At 43.8% G+C, this 16,321-nt stretch overlaps 1 protein-coding gene across 4 annotated transcripts in view; it reads left to right on the top strand.

Annotated features, from left to right (window-relative positions):
• FARP1 (FERM, ARH/RhoGEF and pleckstrin domain protein 1) overlaps positions 1-16,321 on the top strand; it is a 294,480-nt gene that overhangs the window by 237,404 nt on the left and 40,755 nt on the right. For 3 of the 4 annotated variants that reach the window (XM_058681516.1, XM_058681505.1, XM_058681494.1), the window contains exons 14-16: positions 12,787-12,974; positions 14,070-14,159; positions 15,199-15,332. In XM_058681516.1, coding sequence (XP_058537499.1) covers positions 12,787-12,974; positions 14,070-14,159; positions 15,199-15,332 — 412 coding nt within the window. The remainder of the gene's footprint in view (positions 1-12,786; positions 12,975-14,069; positions 14,160-15,198; positions 15,333-16,321) is intronic. The other variant, XM_058681520.1, reaches the window with a different exon arrangement.

Below are 16,321 nucleotides of genomic sequence, written 5' to 3'. Positions count from 1 at the left end.
CCGGCGGTCGCAGTCCCCCGGCCACCCCATTGTCTCCCAGTAGCAGACGGTCGAGTCCTAGTAGGAGCTGGGACAGGACTGGGTCTCAAGGCTATGTTTCTGAAAACGGGCATGACCCAAGAGAGGAGAGTACAGGAGAAGGTCCTCTCTCAAGCCAGGGTCCTCCTTATGAAAACTCTTCCCCCGTCCTGCAAAGGCCATACTTGCGGAATCTTCCCAGTCGCTACAATAAGTCAGAGACAGATCCCCTCATCCTTAGCCAGGTAGCATCAACCCCAGAGGCGATGGGTGGGCTTGATGGCCGTGAAAAGGGAGGACTGGCCAGCCTGGCTGCTTCAGAAGGTAGAATGCTGGCTAATGGTGCACCTCAGGTGGGCCCCACCTCAAAGAGCCCTGTCGTGCGGTCAGTGTGTGCCAGAGGCATGGCAGACCTGCGGGCGCCCCTGCAGGTGACTGAGGGCTCCACCAGCAGCGGGACTGAATCCAGCGATTCAGACTCTGAAATGGTGGCCCATTTGAGCCAGCCACTCACATTTGGCAACCCAGCAGCAGTGCTGAGCTCCCCTTCCATGCTTAGTAGTAAGAAGCCCCTGGGTGGCCTACATGTGAGTGAGGAGGAAGAAGAGGAGGATGAGTAGATGGCCAGACTTCCAAGTGTTGGGAACGTGGAATCTTGAGTCCACGTTTCCAGTGGAGATTATCTGTTCTAGTGGCTCATTAATCTTTAATCAACATTTGTTAGAGGAAGTTTTGGACAGAAACCTTTGGATAGGGTATGCCCGACTCTCAAATCTTGAAGAAAAATGAAACTTCACACAGTGGCTTGCTCTCCAAAAAAGGTGGACAAGAGAAATAGTTAAGAAGGACAGGTTACCAGAACCTTGTTTATCTTTCTCATTGAAGGCTAGGAAGAGATACTTGATCATGGATCTGATCATGTGTATAGTGTGTCGTTATTTATGTGGAAATTTTCTGTGTATGTTGAGTTTGTATGCAGATCACGCTGCTGTTGATTGAATGTTTGGACTGAGGTATTGAGATCCCAGGAAAGGTGTTGGTTTTACTTTGTTCCCCTTCTTTAAAAGGAGGTGCTGCTTTTCTGAGCCTTAGAAAATGAGGGATTGACAAAATTCAAGACCAAATGTAAGTTGATTGCTGGTTGAGATTAAGTGTTGGTGAAATCTTAGTCAAGAATAATGGATATTTTAATAGGAAGAATTTGGAGTTATTTCTTCTTTCCAGATTTCATGTGAAACAATGTAAAAGATGTCAATTATAGTGGAACTGTAATTTACAAGGGATTGCTGGTCTGGTTTGGGTTTGCATCCTGGGTCAAATCATTAGCTGTGTTTTAAGAAGCTATAACTCTGGCTGTCAGAACTTCTAATTGAAACACAGAAATGCTATTGAGTGGTGATTCAGGGCAAAGTAAGACCTCACAAAAGGCACTGTTGTCACCAGGCTGGCAAACTAAAGGCCCTCTTTTGAATCATGAGCAGCATAGAGAAGAACCATTTTCCAGAATTGCTGCCCCTTGGTTATTGTGTACATTCTTAACGTTCACACTTGTGTGAACAGGGTCTTCTCTTGGAAACAGTGACTTCTAGATGTTTCTGTGTGCAGGAAAAAAGTGTAAGGAGTGAGAGGTTTGATTTCTTTTTAAATCTTGCCCACCTCTGCCCGTGCCTTTCACTCAGCACTCCTACATTGTAGATCAAAGGGTCTCAGCTGCCACATTTTAAAAATCAGTGATGCCTGGGCCCTGACCTTAGAAATTTTTTATCTCATTGGTCTGGGGTGCCACCTGGGGTCCCCAGATGGTTCTGCTGGACAGTCAGGGTCACCCCTCAGCCTGACACAGTTGCCTTCTAGAATCTAGTGGAATAAATTTCTGGCTCGCTTGCAGAGTAAGGAAAGCATCACACATGAAATACTTTGATTAATTAGTGCCTGTTCTTTGGTACTTTTCAGTCTTTGGTACTTTTTTTAAGAAGATGACTTGTAGAATCAAATTTTTAGATCCTAAGTAACTACCAAATTATTGGAAAGAGTTCTAACAGTGACACATCCCTGGCGTGCCACCATGCCTACGGCCTTACTAAACTCATCGTGTGATGTTGTCACAAGGGAAGAGCTACTACGCATGCTTAGGAAGTGGGGTAGAATTTGGCAGCCATATGCAACAAATACAAGTATTGACTGACCTTGTGGCTCACAAGTGATTATCGGTCCACAGGAATGTCGACAAGTTGAATTTTAAAGACCGAAAACTTAATCCTTTCTACACAAACTTTTTTTTTTTTTTTTTTTTTTTTTTTTTTTGGTGTTCTTTTCCTGATCGTTTGATTCAGTGCATGATTGATGAATCAAACTGAGTACTGGATAGTTTGAAAGATGTTCATTGAAGTAGTCTATTGATGTCTTACCTTAGATATATATTTAACAGAGTCACAGAATTTTAAAACTAGAAGGGACCTTTGAGATCATTTAGGGTAAACCTTCATTTTTATGGATGACAAACCTTGTTCTGTTGAAATCAAGAGACTTCAGTTACTCCTACAGCTGCTGCCTGACAAAGCTAAAACTAGAACTTTGACCTCTAGTCTTCAGCTTTAGTCTATGTGACATCTTGGTGCATTAGGACCCTTTTGATTCAGTACTTTAATTTTGGAGAATCTTGTACAGATTAATAATTAAAATCGGATGTGGAGACCAGGGATCATGTAGACTTAGACACTTACAGTCCATACATAAAACGTAGGAAGAACCGCTTTTTCTATTGTGGGGTTTTTGCACTTAGGACATGTTTTTGCGTATTCTGTTTTGGACTTAGGAAAAGATGTTGATTTGCTATATAAATATTTAGTCAAATGTGAGTTCAGCAGAGTCACATTTGGAATCCTGTCGTTTATTTGTGAAGGTGATTTGTTCAAATGAGTTTTCTTTTTACCTCTAATTGCACAGCAGTCTGATGATGAAGTATGAATGAGCAATGGGGTGTTAACTTACCCAGCATATAATGTGAATCATCAAAACGTAAACCTCTAGAGCAAAACATGCTCCAGGAATTACTTTGTTTTGCTTTTTGCTAAAGGAGTGGTGATTTTTTTTTTTATCTGAAGTGTCTTAAAAACAGCTGATCAATGATAGTGTACTCAGTTCTGTATTGATAAACTTTCCCCTTTTAGGGTTGCTCATAAAGTTTTTCTCTGGTTGGTTTTGTACCAGCCAAGCAACTCCATTTCTGCTGGTTGGCCACTATTTATGAAAGCAGCAATCCCGATGTGATTAATGGTGCTTAAAAGGGAAGGGGTGTGATTTGTTCAAAGGCCACAGTAGCCTAAAGTGCTGAGAATATTCACCAGTTGCCTCTGGGGGAGTTTGCCCTGCCCTACTAAAGATTCTAAGTATCGGCGAGGGAGTAAATATTTAAGCATTCTTTGAGCCTGGTGGAGTCAGTTCCGCAGAGGTGATGTGGTCTCTCACTGCGCAGAGGTCAGGGAAAGCCCACAGCCTCCCACCTTCCGTGCCCTCTGCCTGTTGTCAGACTCTAGTTCCCTGTGTCTTTACCTGGCGTCCGGAGTCTCCCTCTGTGGCAGAGAAGGACACGCATGTGCACAAAGTTGAACTGAGAGTGGAGCAAGACCAGCAGTGGAGTTGGGTATAAAGAATAGGTGACCTGTGAATTCATTGCGGGTTCCAAAGGGTTTCCCAAGACCTGTCCATCTGTTTCTCTAAGGTAGTGTAGAGGTCTCCTGAATCACTAAGGAGGGCCAGGTCTTTAGGCAGGCGATAGCTGCTCCATGCAATGATACCGGAAGGCCTGGGAGAGAAGACCAACCATCTATTGAAACAAATCTCCAAGCCACCAGGCCTCCCCAGGGCCTCCGCGCATTAATATCTTTCCTTAGATGGTATTTCAAAGTATGTAGAGTGTAGCCCCTTTTGTGGTTGATTTTTGTTGCTGCTGGTTCAGGGCAAAATAAAATGCAAGAAATTCTTTTAGCATGAAGAAATACATTTAATGAGTTCCGGAACTTAAAGTGAACTGCGCCAGCTCCTTTGACAGGCATCTGTATGCTATTGACGATATTTTATTAGGCATTTAATTAAAGGAAGTCTGTGGGCCAGATTCTTCCCCACATATGTGACTCATATTTGGGAATTTCTCACAGATTTATCTCCAGTGTGCCACGTGGCCTGCACTTACAATGTGAATAATTCTGATTTTAATCTCAAGAACTTCTTTGAAGATTCAAACCAAGCAATGCTAAAAAAGCCAGGCCGCAAAACTAAAATAACAGCGTGAGCCTCTTGAAATTTGCACTAAGTGTACAAAATCTGTTCTGTCCTCAGTTGAATCAGAAACTCAACTTGCACATTAACCTTGGAATCTTTTTGATTGTATTGTGAAGCAGTATCCAAAAGAAAGAAAAATTAGTAAGATTAAATTCCTTTCAAATTTTGTTAAAACTTGTGGATGTGCATACAGCTTCCTTTTTGTGTCTATAATCAGTGTTCACATGCTTTCAGTCCATTTTCTGTGCTTAAAATGTTATCCCATATTCAGCACAGAATGGGTTAGGTACAGTTGTCATTAGTCAATAATTGACCCAGCCTTAAACTAAGAAATTTGGGGGCCCCCTACATCATTGGGTTTATTTTGAGTTTATTCTATTTTAATTACTCTTTTCTTAGGCCCTTAATTCTTATTAGCAAGAATTTAGAGATCTCAGAGTCGCATTCCCAAGAAAGACTCTCTTTTCTGGATCTTCCCTCTTGTAGCCTGGAAACCTTCCTTCTCTGATAGTTAGGAGCTTAATTACCCCAAGACTGGCTGGCCTTCCTCTGGTTTCATGGGATGAGTCCACTTCATTGCTGCAAATTTCACAAATCAAACTGCAAAAGAATCTTTCTCTGCAATCCCTGGAATGCAGAGTAAGTTTCTTTTGAACCTGAAAGACGTGATCGTTTCAAAATAATCCACTGCCGGTAGCCCTCTGATGAGTTTTATGTTCAGCCATGTTAGCCAAAACCATAAGCACATCTGGAAGTTCTGGTCATAAACCTCTGGAGCAGAAAGTGATTAACAAACTTGACTCTGGCGACATTAGGGAATTTACTGGCGCTCCTTTTTCCTTGTTAGTTTAATTCTGTTTCTGTTGAGCTAAGCGAAATTCAATACAGGGAAACGGGGTCTGTCGTGCAGACTTATGCATACCTTGAAAGGCACCAGTTGCTGGTTTTTAAAATGAAGCCAAGACTTTTAGATCGAAACAAGCATGCCACTTAATGTTGCGGTTCTGTTTTTATTAATAATAATAATGAAAAGCAAAAAAGAAGAAATGCACTTTGATTTGGCCTTGTGTTGTAGGTATCCAAGATTAAAAGTGGTCTGTTTGCCATTTGTTTAGAGCCATCCTTGAAGAGGGCTACTTATTGATTCCCTTGAATCACCTAGAGATTTCCAAGTAATTCCCTTATGAGCAAAAGTCACAAATGCTGATTTGTATGCCATGCATATGTTTGGGAGCTGGTGGGTAGAGTCTTGTTTTCACCAAAAAAAAAAAAAAAAAAAAAAAGTACACCATTCCAAAAAACATAATTGACACTTCTAGCACAAGGAATTTTTTCTTCTTTTCCAGTGAAAGCAATTAAATATACCCCGGTGGAAGCTGGGAAAGAAGTAGGAAATCATTTCCTGAAAGCTTTCAAAATGGAATAGACTGATTTGTTCAGGGTCATTTTCAGTGTGGATTACAGACACTGCAGCTGAGCCTGGAAACAGCCTTGGGCATCTCATTGGCCTCTGGTGTCTGATTGTAGCTTCCCGGGGAAGGCAGCTAATTTGTGTCTTTATACATGATCTAGATCAGGTTACTCTGGAATGTCTTGGGTGGCTTTATCTTTGCAAGTAGGGAAGGATTAAAAATCAGCTGTTGACAGGAGACATCAGATCTATATGTGGAGCGGAGAGCCGGTGGGAAAGGTTAACTGCAAGGCTGGTGCCGTTAATGCCATTGTGGAAATGGCCCTGAAAGATCCTTGAGCTTGCTGCTGCTGGGCCAGGCACGACGGTCTCAGAACATTGAAGAGTAATTACAAATCGCTGCAACATGCAACACAAACCAGGGGCACTGAGGACGGAGTGAGGACTGTGTGTGTGTTCGTGCACATGTGTACGTGTTTAGTAAAAAGCATCAAAGAGGGATTCGTTCTACTTTTGAGTGAGAGTTGGAGGTAGTAAGTGGTATGCAGAGTCTGCAGGCAAAGTTCCGCTTTATTATGAATTTGGGTTGTTAACTGGCTCTCAAATAGGAAACAGGAGGAGGTCCGTTTTGGAACCTGCAGTGGTATGCCTCGTGTGTCATTAACCACACGGACAAGCTTTTTGGCTCACGAAACTAGGCTAACAACTCCTTCTTCCCGGGCCTCAGATTCCCTTTGTAAAGAAAGCAAGCATTTGCCACTCAGCCTGCACTGATGTGTAGACGGCCCGAAGACAGGCCTTCCTCTGTGAAGACCACACACCTGCTGCTCTTCCCACGTCCGCACCCAGACCCAGTCCCTCACGCTTACCCCCTTTCTGCCTGGAAAGTTGCCGTGAAAACCTAACTAACCAGATTTCACAAGCTTGGCCTATATTATTAATCCAGTTCCCTTCTGTTCTTTCTGTGTGTATATTTAATCCTATAGACAAAATACTTCATTAAAAATTTCTAATACACCAAATTTTAAAACAGAAAAGGCTGGGGATTTCATTCTCATTTTTGTCATTTGTTTAATAAATCTGAGAAAACATTTTTCTGTTGTTCCATTGTATGCACTGTTTTGTCAGCATGTACCTATCTAGGAGAGAGCTTTCTTCCCCCCCAATGTTCTGTCTTTATCCTCAGAGCATGGTGCATTCTGTTCCCTGCATTGTTGGAGCACTGTCTGATGTCTTTTTTTTTTTTTTTTTTTTTTTTTTTTTTTAACACTGCTGAATACCAGTTTGTACCTGAAATCCTGGTCTCCTCTAGAACACAGTGATCCTGTTCACTCAACAGCAGGCTTTAACACGGAGGCATGCGGGGTGCTACCCTAGTTCACTGAGGGTGGGGAATAGAAGGTGAAGGGAAGACTTGACCTCTCTTATTTCACCTGCTAACCAGCCTGTACTTTGCACCATGGGTGCCTGGGGGTAGGGAGGTTTTTGGAAGCCAGCAGGATCACTGTCGTTGGGGGAGAGGTCTCATGGAAACAGAAAGCATCTGCGGTGGAGCTTACATAGGGGAGCTCAGACACCTAACCACGGGATTGGCTTCATGTTTTCATTGGGCACATCAACTGACACGGGAATAGAACGCCTTCCATAGTTGGCGTCTGTAAGAGAATTTAGATGTGCACTTGTTTTGGCGGGTGTGGGGGTCAGTGGGCATGTGGAGAAAACCCCATCCCGCTCAGCCCCAGTTGGCTGGTCGTTGCCAGTAAGCTGTTTTTAGTTTTGACGTGTCCCCAAAACGTAAGCTCTCACAGATACTGTCTGGTTTCATCTTCTCTCCACGGCCTAAGAGCACAGCATCTCAACAAAGCATGGATGTATACCCCGGGAAGGGTGCTGGCTTCTCCAATAACCATGAGCTTGGTGGGTCTTTCAGCACGGAAGGCCAGACTCCTGTAACGATGTATGCACGATATTAATATCTCTTGTTAATCTAAACTGAAGAGGCTTTTACTTGTCCTAACAGGTATCTTGCTGTAAAAACTGTCAATTGTAACTGTTCTTTACCACTGATGGCTGAAGCTTTGTCCTGAGTACAAGGTGGTATTTTTCATTGGTATGAAGCACCACGTTCCCCAACCCAAACCCTGCCACCGCCACCATGTTCGAACAAAGGGAAATTCTCCTTTTTCTTTTCCCCATAAGGAAGAGCACGCTAGAACATTCTCTGTCATTCCTCCATTGGTAGCATTTCCATCTCTATTTGCACGTTGCATTTCTGTTGCTTCTCTGAGTTGCTGGATGATGAACGTTGAGGTTGGTGCTTAGCTGCTTGCAAAACTTTGTTTAAAGGACCTTGGTCTGAGAATAAGAAGCACATACACACATTGCCCTCAACACCCTCCGTGATCAAGAAACGGACAGCACCGCTGTGGTTGGTAATCCTATAAACTAGCTTTTCCTGTGGAGCCTTGTCATTTTAATAAAGCATCGTCAGCTGCTTTCACCTACTCCACTGGGGTGGGACCCAGCTGAATTATCATAGAGTGAATCTTGTCCACGCAGGAGACGATCCGTTTTCCAACTGAGTACTGACCTTTTTTGATAACTGGCTTTCACATGCAGACAACCTCAAGAGAGAGTTCATTGTATTCTTTTTTAGAGGGAGATGATGGATTTAAAAAGAGCCTTTTTAAAGATCCATGAAAACCTACATCTATAATGTATTTTCTACGTGTGCCTTTGGAACATATTCTGCGTATGCAGAGATAAAATCTATATTTTAGAACCAAATACCAGCAGACAAATCATGATAGGTGAGTGGCATATATAGAAGCTCGCCAGGTAACTTTCTTTGGGGGTAATGTGGAAGAATCAGCATAGATACTTTCGAAGTTGTACTTCTTAAGATTTTGAAAAGAGGAACTCAGAAAGCAATCCGTATTCTCAAATATTTGACAATCCTGCCATGGATTACTATTTTTAAAATGATTATCAGGTTTTCTAAACACCGTATAGGACAAATAACTTCTTTAAAAAAGGAAATTACCAATGGATTGACCAGCTTAAAAAACAGGACAGGTACAGCCACGTGTTTGAAATGCCATTGTATATTACTTGAAAGATAGACTAGAAAATTCTGTTTTCCCAGACTTTTGTGAGTTTGTCCTTAAACCTTGAATACGATCAGAGGAGGTGTGGCTATGCCCAATCCCAAAAAGGGGGGGTCAGGCGTCGAGTTTGCCCGGTTGATCATAGACCACGTTCCCGCAGGTTATGTACCTGTGACAAGGGGCTGGTCAGGAGACGCCACAGTCTGGGCTGCAGAGGAGGGAAGAATTAATGTATTTTACATTAAAAAGAGAAGGTAAGCAAATTTCTCAGCGGGGTGATAAATTGAATCCACAAATACAGCTATGCTGATTTGAAGTTCCATAATTGTTTGTGCCGTGAGAATGTGTATACGTAAAAGGATTTTTAAAAGCAATTACCAGAAATGCCTCCCTTGAGAGCAGTATTCATGATGGCATCTCCAATCCATGGGGGTGACATAAACTCAGCCCTCCTGATACAGATTAATGGTGGCAGGTGGGGGGTGGGACACAGCAGGGGCAGGAAATCCTTTGGAAGAGGTGAAGGATTTGAGAGTTATTAAATGGAAATATAACTGCATACCTTTAAAAATGCGGGGCAATTTCTAGAAATAGACAAAATAATTTTTTAAAAAATCCAAAGCTTCCAGACTTTTGGAGTGTAACTGATCTTTTTCTAATCTCTTTAGCCTTCTTTCCACGTTATTGCCTTAATATCCAGGTGCTTTCTCAAAAGATCCCCCCAAATTATTTACCTAGAGCCTGTTGCTGAAAGAAATTACTTCTTGTCAATTTGTCACAGATTAAAAAAAAAAAAAAACGTGATAAAACTAGGCATTAATGAGTTCACTGAGTAGCAGTGTAGGTGGGTCACAATTTCCTCTCCATGTCTCCTGGGGCTGTGCCTTCAAAGCCAGTAACCAGCTGCATGATTTGGACAGGCTTGCTAAGGCTAGAGTGATGAGCGGGCTCGTTTTATCTTACATAAGAAACACGTTTGTTTCTGTAAAATGGACTACTTCGCTGAAAATTAGTTACATGTAGTTCTAATAACTGTAACCTTAAACACTGACTTAAAGGCCCAGCTCTTCACGCTTGCCAGAGGGTGGACTTAACAGGATCACCACTTTGTACAGATAGTTGTCACAGCACTCTGGCTCAGAGTCAAAAGAGAATTTTAATTCCTCATCAAGCTGCCAAATTCTACTGATTACCCTTATCAGCATATTTCATTGATTGCCGAATGGTAAATGAGCTACATACTTTTGTTTGGACCATGTCTCCTATAAATTTTCAAGAGTTGTTTCTCTTGCAAGGGGAGAAAGGGGCACAACTCAAATGAGCAAACTTGAACTTCAGAGTTTGGACCTTTCCCTTCCAGAGAATTGCTGACAGATTTCTAGACCAGGCTGCTTGGTATTTATTGATTTATTGGTCCTACTGTTAAATACACCCATCAGCCTTCCTCTCCTAGGTCCTAAGAGTAGACAACAAAGCCTGCTGAAGTAGCCTCTCTGGAAACAGAAATCGACGACCCTAACCTTGATCATTCCCCGAGTCTGTGTTGCACATGTAATGTTGCTGGTCACCACATCTTTGGGCTACATGAGTGAATCCAGCAGGTTGTCACCCAGCAACCTGTAGCCAACCCGGGGCTGTCCCTTCCTCTACCTGCAAAGAACATGGGTTGTCCTGAAGTTCGCTCCCAGTGCCCCACTTTCTCAATCCCGTCTGTGATGTGGTTCAGTGTGGATTCTTCTAGATGGCTGTATTCTTTGAAACGTGCCCTGCGTTCGTGGCAGGACAGACCTCTTCTGGAGCCCTGGTCTGTGTTCTCCTATAGAAATGTCCCCAGGAGGAATTCACCGGGGCAATAGCTTTTGACTTTCGGAGGGTGGAAGTGGTTGTACCTGAGGGTGTACACGCACGTTTTCTCCCCCACAGTGGGGTGGTTGGTTTTTCATCTGCTCCTGGATGCTGTCCAGGGCCTAACGGGTACTGTTCCCCCACTCCCCACGCCTCCTGCAAGCCAGCCTTCTAACTGCTTTTTTATTCTTGACTCCAACTCTCACTGATGAAGTGAGTGCTTTTTCTGTTCCACGTCACTGCAAAATCGAGGCCCCGCATGTGCTCACTTAATAACCACCTCACCTGACCTCATGCACAGCGTGAGAGCTGAAGGTAAGCCCCAAATTTTGCCAGATTACGGTGGACAAATAAAAAGTGATTCTGATACAGTGACTCACAATGCATGAAATGTTTTGATCTCTAGACAGACTGCCAGAATTTCTCTTTTCTAATTTCCTATTTGTAGTGATGACATTTGCCTTTTTGTGATTTCTTTTTTAAAGAAGAGAATAGTGTAGTACCTTGAAACATTTGCAGTTCTAATTGTTGTCACTATTTCTATTTGACAAGTTCCGATTCTTTCCAAGTTATTGTATTCGGTTGTGCACTAGTGTCAATAAAATTGACATTTGTGAAGCAATTTCTGGCCTTTTTCTCCGGGTTTCACTGGGTCTGGTGGTGTGTGGGGTGAATGGGTCTTTGTCGAACACCAGGACTTCGTTTCAATGATGTGTGTTTAAAATGCAAGGATTTCAATGGAGGGATTTTTAAAACACAAACTTCTTGAATCTGTCTCTTCCTCATGTTTTCTAATCTCATTCTTCAAGGATCATTGTCCTGACCAATAATCAGTAGCAGGATGTCTGCTTTTTGCTGTTATTTCCGGGTGTGGTGGCTTTTCACGCACGTGTTAGTGACTCAGCTAGCTGGTCCAGCAGGGCCGGGGTGGGGGCTGGTGGTGTTTCATGGCTGGTTCATTCATAATGTGATCAAGTTCACGACCCTCCATTCAAGGCCATCCCATCTTGTAATTTCAAAGTGGATATGAACGAATTCAGAGGGAGAGGATAGATGTCAAGAAAACGGGGTGTGGCCCCAGAAAATCGCACTTCACCTTCCTCTCCAAGATGCTTGTCGAGTTTGCGGAATAGCCATGAGCTGAAACCGCCTATCGGAAAATGAGAAAGCATTTCCATCGTCTTTCCTCATGCTGGTAACAGACGAGCCTGCAGGCTACTTTAAGTTTGTTTACCGCAGTGCCAGTCCTAGCAAACCTGCATTCGAATTACAAATGTGTTAGGTGCAAACGCTTAAGTAGAAGTATATTTTGAAACATCCCACTGAGTTCCACGGGGTGAGGCTTGGATATTTGCAAAATTCTCTTGGCAAAGAAAGAGTTTCATGCACACATCATGTCCTTTGGCTGACTCATAATGGGTAATTCTACATTTTCGTATGATTTAATATCTCCTTTTCAGAGGAGTCATTAATTGCCTGTCACTTTTTGACTCTTAAAGGGGAACTGTGATACTGTAATGACCTCCAGCTTTGCATTTGTAAATGATCACCTTTGCATGTAAATGTGATGCTAGTGTTTCTGTCCCAAACAGTGAGAGAGACATGGAAGGCCCGCCACCAGGTATAATAAGCTTGCTTCTGTTCTTTGTAGAATGGGGAGTTAGCTGCTTGTGTCCTTTACTTAGCCGTGGTTGTTATAAGGTGTAGTCTGTCCTGGGTGCATCAGCCATTTAGTTTCCTTTTAGTATAGCTCTGTTTTCTAGTCCTTTCTCCCGTCTCCTGGTGGTATAGACACTGTCTTTCTCGAGCAATTCTTAGAAGCTAAGGCAGAAGTTAGGAGATGAAGATCGTATTTGGGGGGATACACTGTGCTCCTCAACTACTATTACTGCCCCCTAAACGGAGTTCTCTGTCTTACCATTAATTGCGTGATTCTGGCTCCATTGAATCATTCATACTATGGTATCTTTAGTATTAAGGCAGCTGCAACTCACAGGAAATCTAGAAAATAGTCAAGCACTTTAGGTTCTAAAGATTTGATACGGGGGGGAATTGTAAGTAGAAATCCGGTCCCAGAAGGAATTACTTTTTTTTTTTTCTTTAATACTTCTCATCCCCAAATAGGCTCCCTGACTGGTAGCCCTCACCTTTCAGAGCTGTCCATCAACTCGCAGGGAGGAGCCGCGCCCACCAACGTGATCCTGTCTCCCAACCTGAGCCCTGACACCAAGCAGGCCTCTCCCTTGGTCAGCCCGCTGCTGAACGACCAGGTGTGCCCACGCACCGACGACGAGGAGGAAGGCCGGAGAAAGGTGTGGGGACCTGCGTGCATGCGCGCGTTACTTTTTTCTTTTTTAAAGGCAGTAGTAAATATTTGCCATTTTAACCATTTTTAAGCGTGCTGCTCAGTGACGCTAAGTACATTCACAGTGTTGTCTAACCGTCATCATCGTCCGTTTCCAGAACTCTTTCGTTGTTCCAGACTGAAACTGCCCCCATTAAACACTAAATCTCCCTCCCCCTTCCCCAGCCCCTGGCAACCTCCTTTCTACTTTCTGCATCTATGGATTTGACCGCTTAGGTACCTCGTACAGGAGGAATCATACAATATTTGTCCTTTTGTGTCCGGCTTCTTTCACTTGGCGAAATGTCGTCAGGATTCATCCATGTTGTAGCGCGTGTCCGTTTCCTTTTTAAGGTAGAATGATACCCCACCGTATGGGTCGAGGACATTGTGTTCACGTACCTCTGGTGATGGATGGTTGGGTTGTTTACCCAAAACCCGTTGCCGGAAACATGGGCACACAAGGGTCCGTTCGAGTCTCCACGTTCAGTGTTGTCATGTGTGTCCCCAAAGGTGGCGTCAGGTGGACTCTTGTGGAAGCAAGCGAGATCGCTAGCGACAAGGGATTGCGTCTCACTGTTGAAACAGAAAGCAAAACCCCTGACTGGTCCACTGTCGAGAGGTGCCTGCTCACCTAAGTGACAGACTCCAGAGAATCGAGTCCCAATGGTGTCTGTCACCATCTGCTTTCACTTTGTCCCCTCAGATTGGCCACCCTACATATTCCCACAAACACTGTAGCTTCTGTTTCCTGAACACCCAACACCACCAGCTCCCGGCACCCAGGACAAAGGCCGCTGTGGTTTCTGTTGCTTTTAGTTCCTGGAAGACTGCATATTTTACTAGTTGATTAGGTTTTCCGATGCCCAATTTTGAATGGATTGTTCTCCACGGTGGCTACATGTTCACTGGAGGCCTTTTACTGAGGGTAATGTTTATGTGGAAGGGAACCTCCATTTTCTTCTGCTAGTTCCTCGCACAAAAAAGGGGACAAATAAGAGTTGATTTAGTCTGTAGCCCAGTTAATAAAACATCATGAATTAGTAATGTATCGCTTTTGCAGAGATTCCCGACTGACAAGGCATACTTCATCGCTAAGGAAGTCTCCACCACCGAGAGAACTTATCTGAAGGATCTTGAGGTCATCACTTCGGTATGTGTAGCCTTTCCCCTAAAGCATCCAATTACATAATTTACCTCCACTCATATGCAGCTTTCAGAGAGAAGCTGGATCTAATTAAAATGTTGGGTTCTCTGACTCCAATTAAAAGGATTTGGTTTTCTGGGTGATAGAAATTAGACGGTAAGAGAATATTTAATTTGGAACATGCTCTACAAAAATTTGTATAATTGTGATTTTTAAGTGCAAAAGAAGGAAGTTTCTGAAGTGGAGAAAATGAAAGTTGAGCATTTTGCTGTGTGCGTGCACCAGGGCAGAGCAGTTTGTGTTTGGCCCGTCATCCAAGGTAGCTGCTTTTGCTTGAGGAAGACCCCAGAGGTGAATGGAAGCCTCGTTTCATCCTTGATAATAAATCGAGCCCTGTCAGCAAACCTGACAGGAGACCACCTTTAATTATTTTAATCAGTCCTGTTCAGTCTGAGAAACAAATTCAAAGCATTGTAGATGTCTTTATGGCACCTGGATTCTGGGAAAGAACTAAACATTGGAGGTCAGTAGGGATCACTGGGCTTCTGCACCTCTGGGGCATGAATGGTGCCTGCCCGCCCCCCAGAAGGTGCTCAGTAAACATTGTGGGATAGCCCTGCCTCGCGAGCGACTGCATGTACAGGCCGTGGCTCTCCCTCTCTCTGGTGCAGCCTCATGGGTGCTCAGCGTTTTCACAAGGCAACAGAGTTAGATGTTCCAGAAGGACTGAACCAGAGCGGGTGCAGTGGTCTAAATCAGTGGTTACCAGGGAGTTGGCCAAAGTGGAAGTTTTGATTCGAAGTAGCTGCCCACTTTGGAGATTCCTCCTGGCCTCCACGGCTGATTGGTAACAGACGGGTGCCTCTCACCCCGTGTAATTGAAGACTGGAAAAGCAGTAAGGCTCAGAAGCCCACGCTGGTGCTGAGCACTGCCTACCGAGCAGTAAAGCCCTGGGGGCGCCAGGCACACTGGGCCGCAGCATCACCTCTGAAGGATCACCTCATTCAACTTTACACCTCTAAGTGTGTCTTCTTTTTATTCCAGTGGTTTCAGAGCACAGTCAGCAAAGAGGATGTCATGCCCGAAGCCTTGAAAAGTCTCATATTCCCTAATTTTGAACCTTTGCACAAATTTCATACAAGTTTTCTCAAGGAGACTGAACAACGACTAGCCCTGTGGTGAGTACAGCAGTTACGTTTAGCAGTTATATTTGGGGGAGGGGGGAGGGGGCATCTGGGTGGCTCAGTCAGTTACGTGTCCGACTCTTGGTTTTGGCTCAGGTCATGATCTCACAGTTCGTGGGATCAAGCCCCGTGTCAGGCTCTGGGTGGGGAGCTCAGAGCCTGGAGCCTGTTTCAGATTCTGTGTCTCTATCTCTCTCTGCCCCTCCTTGGCTCATGCTCTGTCTCTCTCGTTCTGTCTCCAAAATAAATAAGGATTAAAACAATTTTTTTCAAATAAATAAAAAATATTACATTTTGTCCCCACACCCTCCTCTTTCTCCGACTCCCTAATGTTATTTTTGTGTCATGCCTTCTAAACAGCTGTCACAGCCAAAGATAAAGGCAAGAAACTGGCTTGAGATAAGCCAACCTTAAGATGATTTCCCGGTTAGGAGCACCTGGGTGGCTAAGCATCTGACTTCAGCTCAGGTCATGATCTCACCGTTTGTGAGTTCAAGCCCCTGTATCAGGCTCTGCACTGACAGCTCAGAGCCTGAAGACTGCTTCAGATTCTGTGTCTCTCTCTGCCCCTCCCCTGCTTGTGTGCGTGCTCGCTCTCTCTCTCTCTCTCTCTCTCTCTCAAATAAATAAACTAAAAAGAAAAAAATTTCCCAGTTAAATTCTATGTATATTTAGATCTCATCCTGGATTCCCCCCCCCCTTTGGTTTATAATTCTTCAAAATGCATGTTTTCTTATAATTCAGTGAATATCACAAAATAAAGATAGTAGGTACTTCTGGAAAGCCAACGAGGGTTCTAAAGAACAGGCGTACTGAGGGATTCCCAGGGGGAGTTGACGGTAGTCACTGGCTCTTGCTTTATAGTCATCTGTGAAGTATCTGTACCTCTCATGCAGTTTTCAGTATTCTGTTACACTATGTTGAGGAAGTGCTTGGAAAAATGTAGAACCCTACATACCACGCACACACTTGTCCTTGAATCC

This window comes from Neofelis nebulosa, chromosome 1 (assembly GCF_028018385.1).
Source record: "Neofelis nebulosa isolate mNeoNeb1 chromosome 1, mNeoNeb1.pri, whole genome shotgun sequence".
Taxonomy (NCBI): Eukaryota; Metazoa; Chordata; class Mammalia; order Carnivora; family Felidae; genus Neofelis; species Neofelis nebulosa.
Note: the sequence above shows the minus strand (reverse complement) of the source record. Positions and strands in the feature narration are given on the sequence as shown.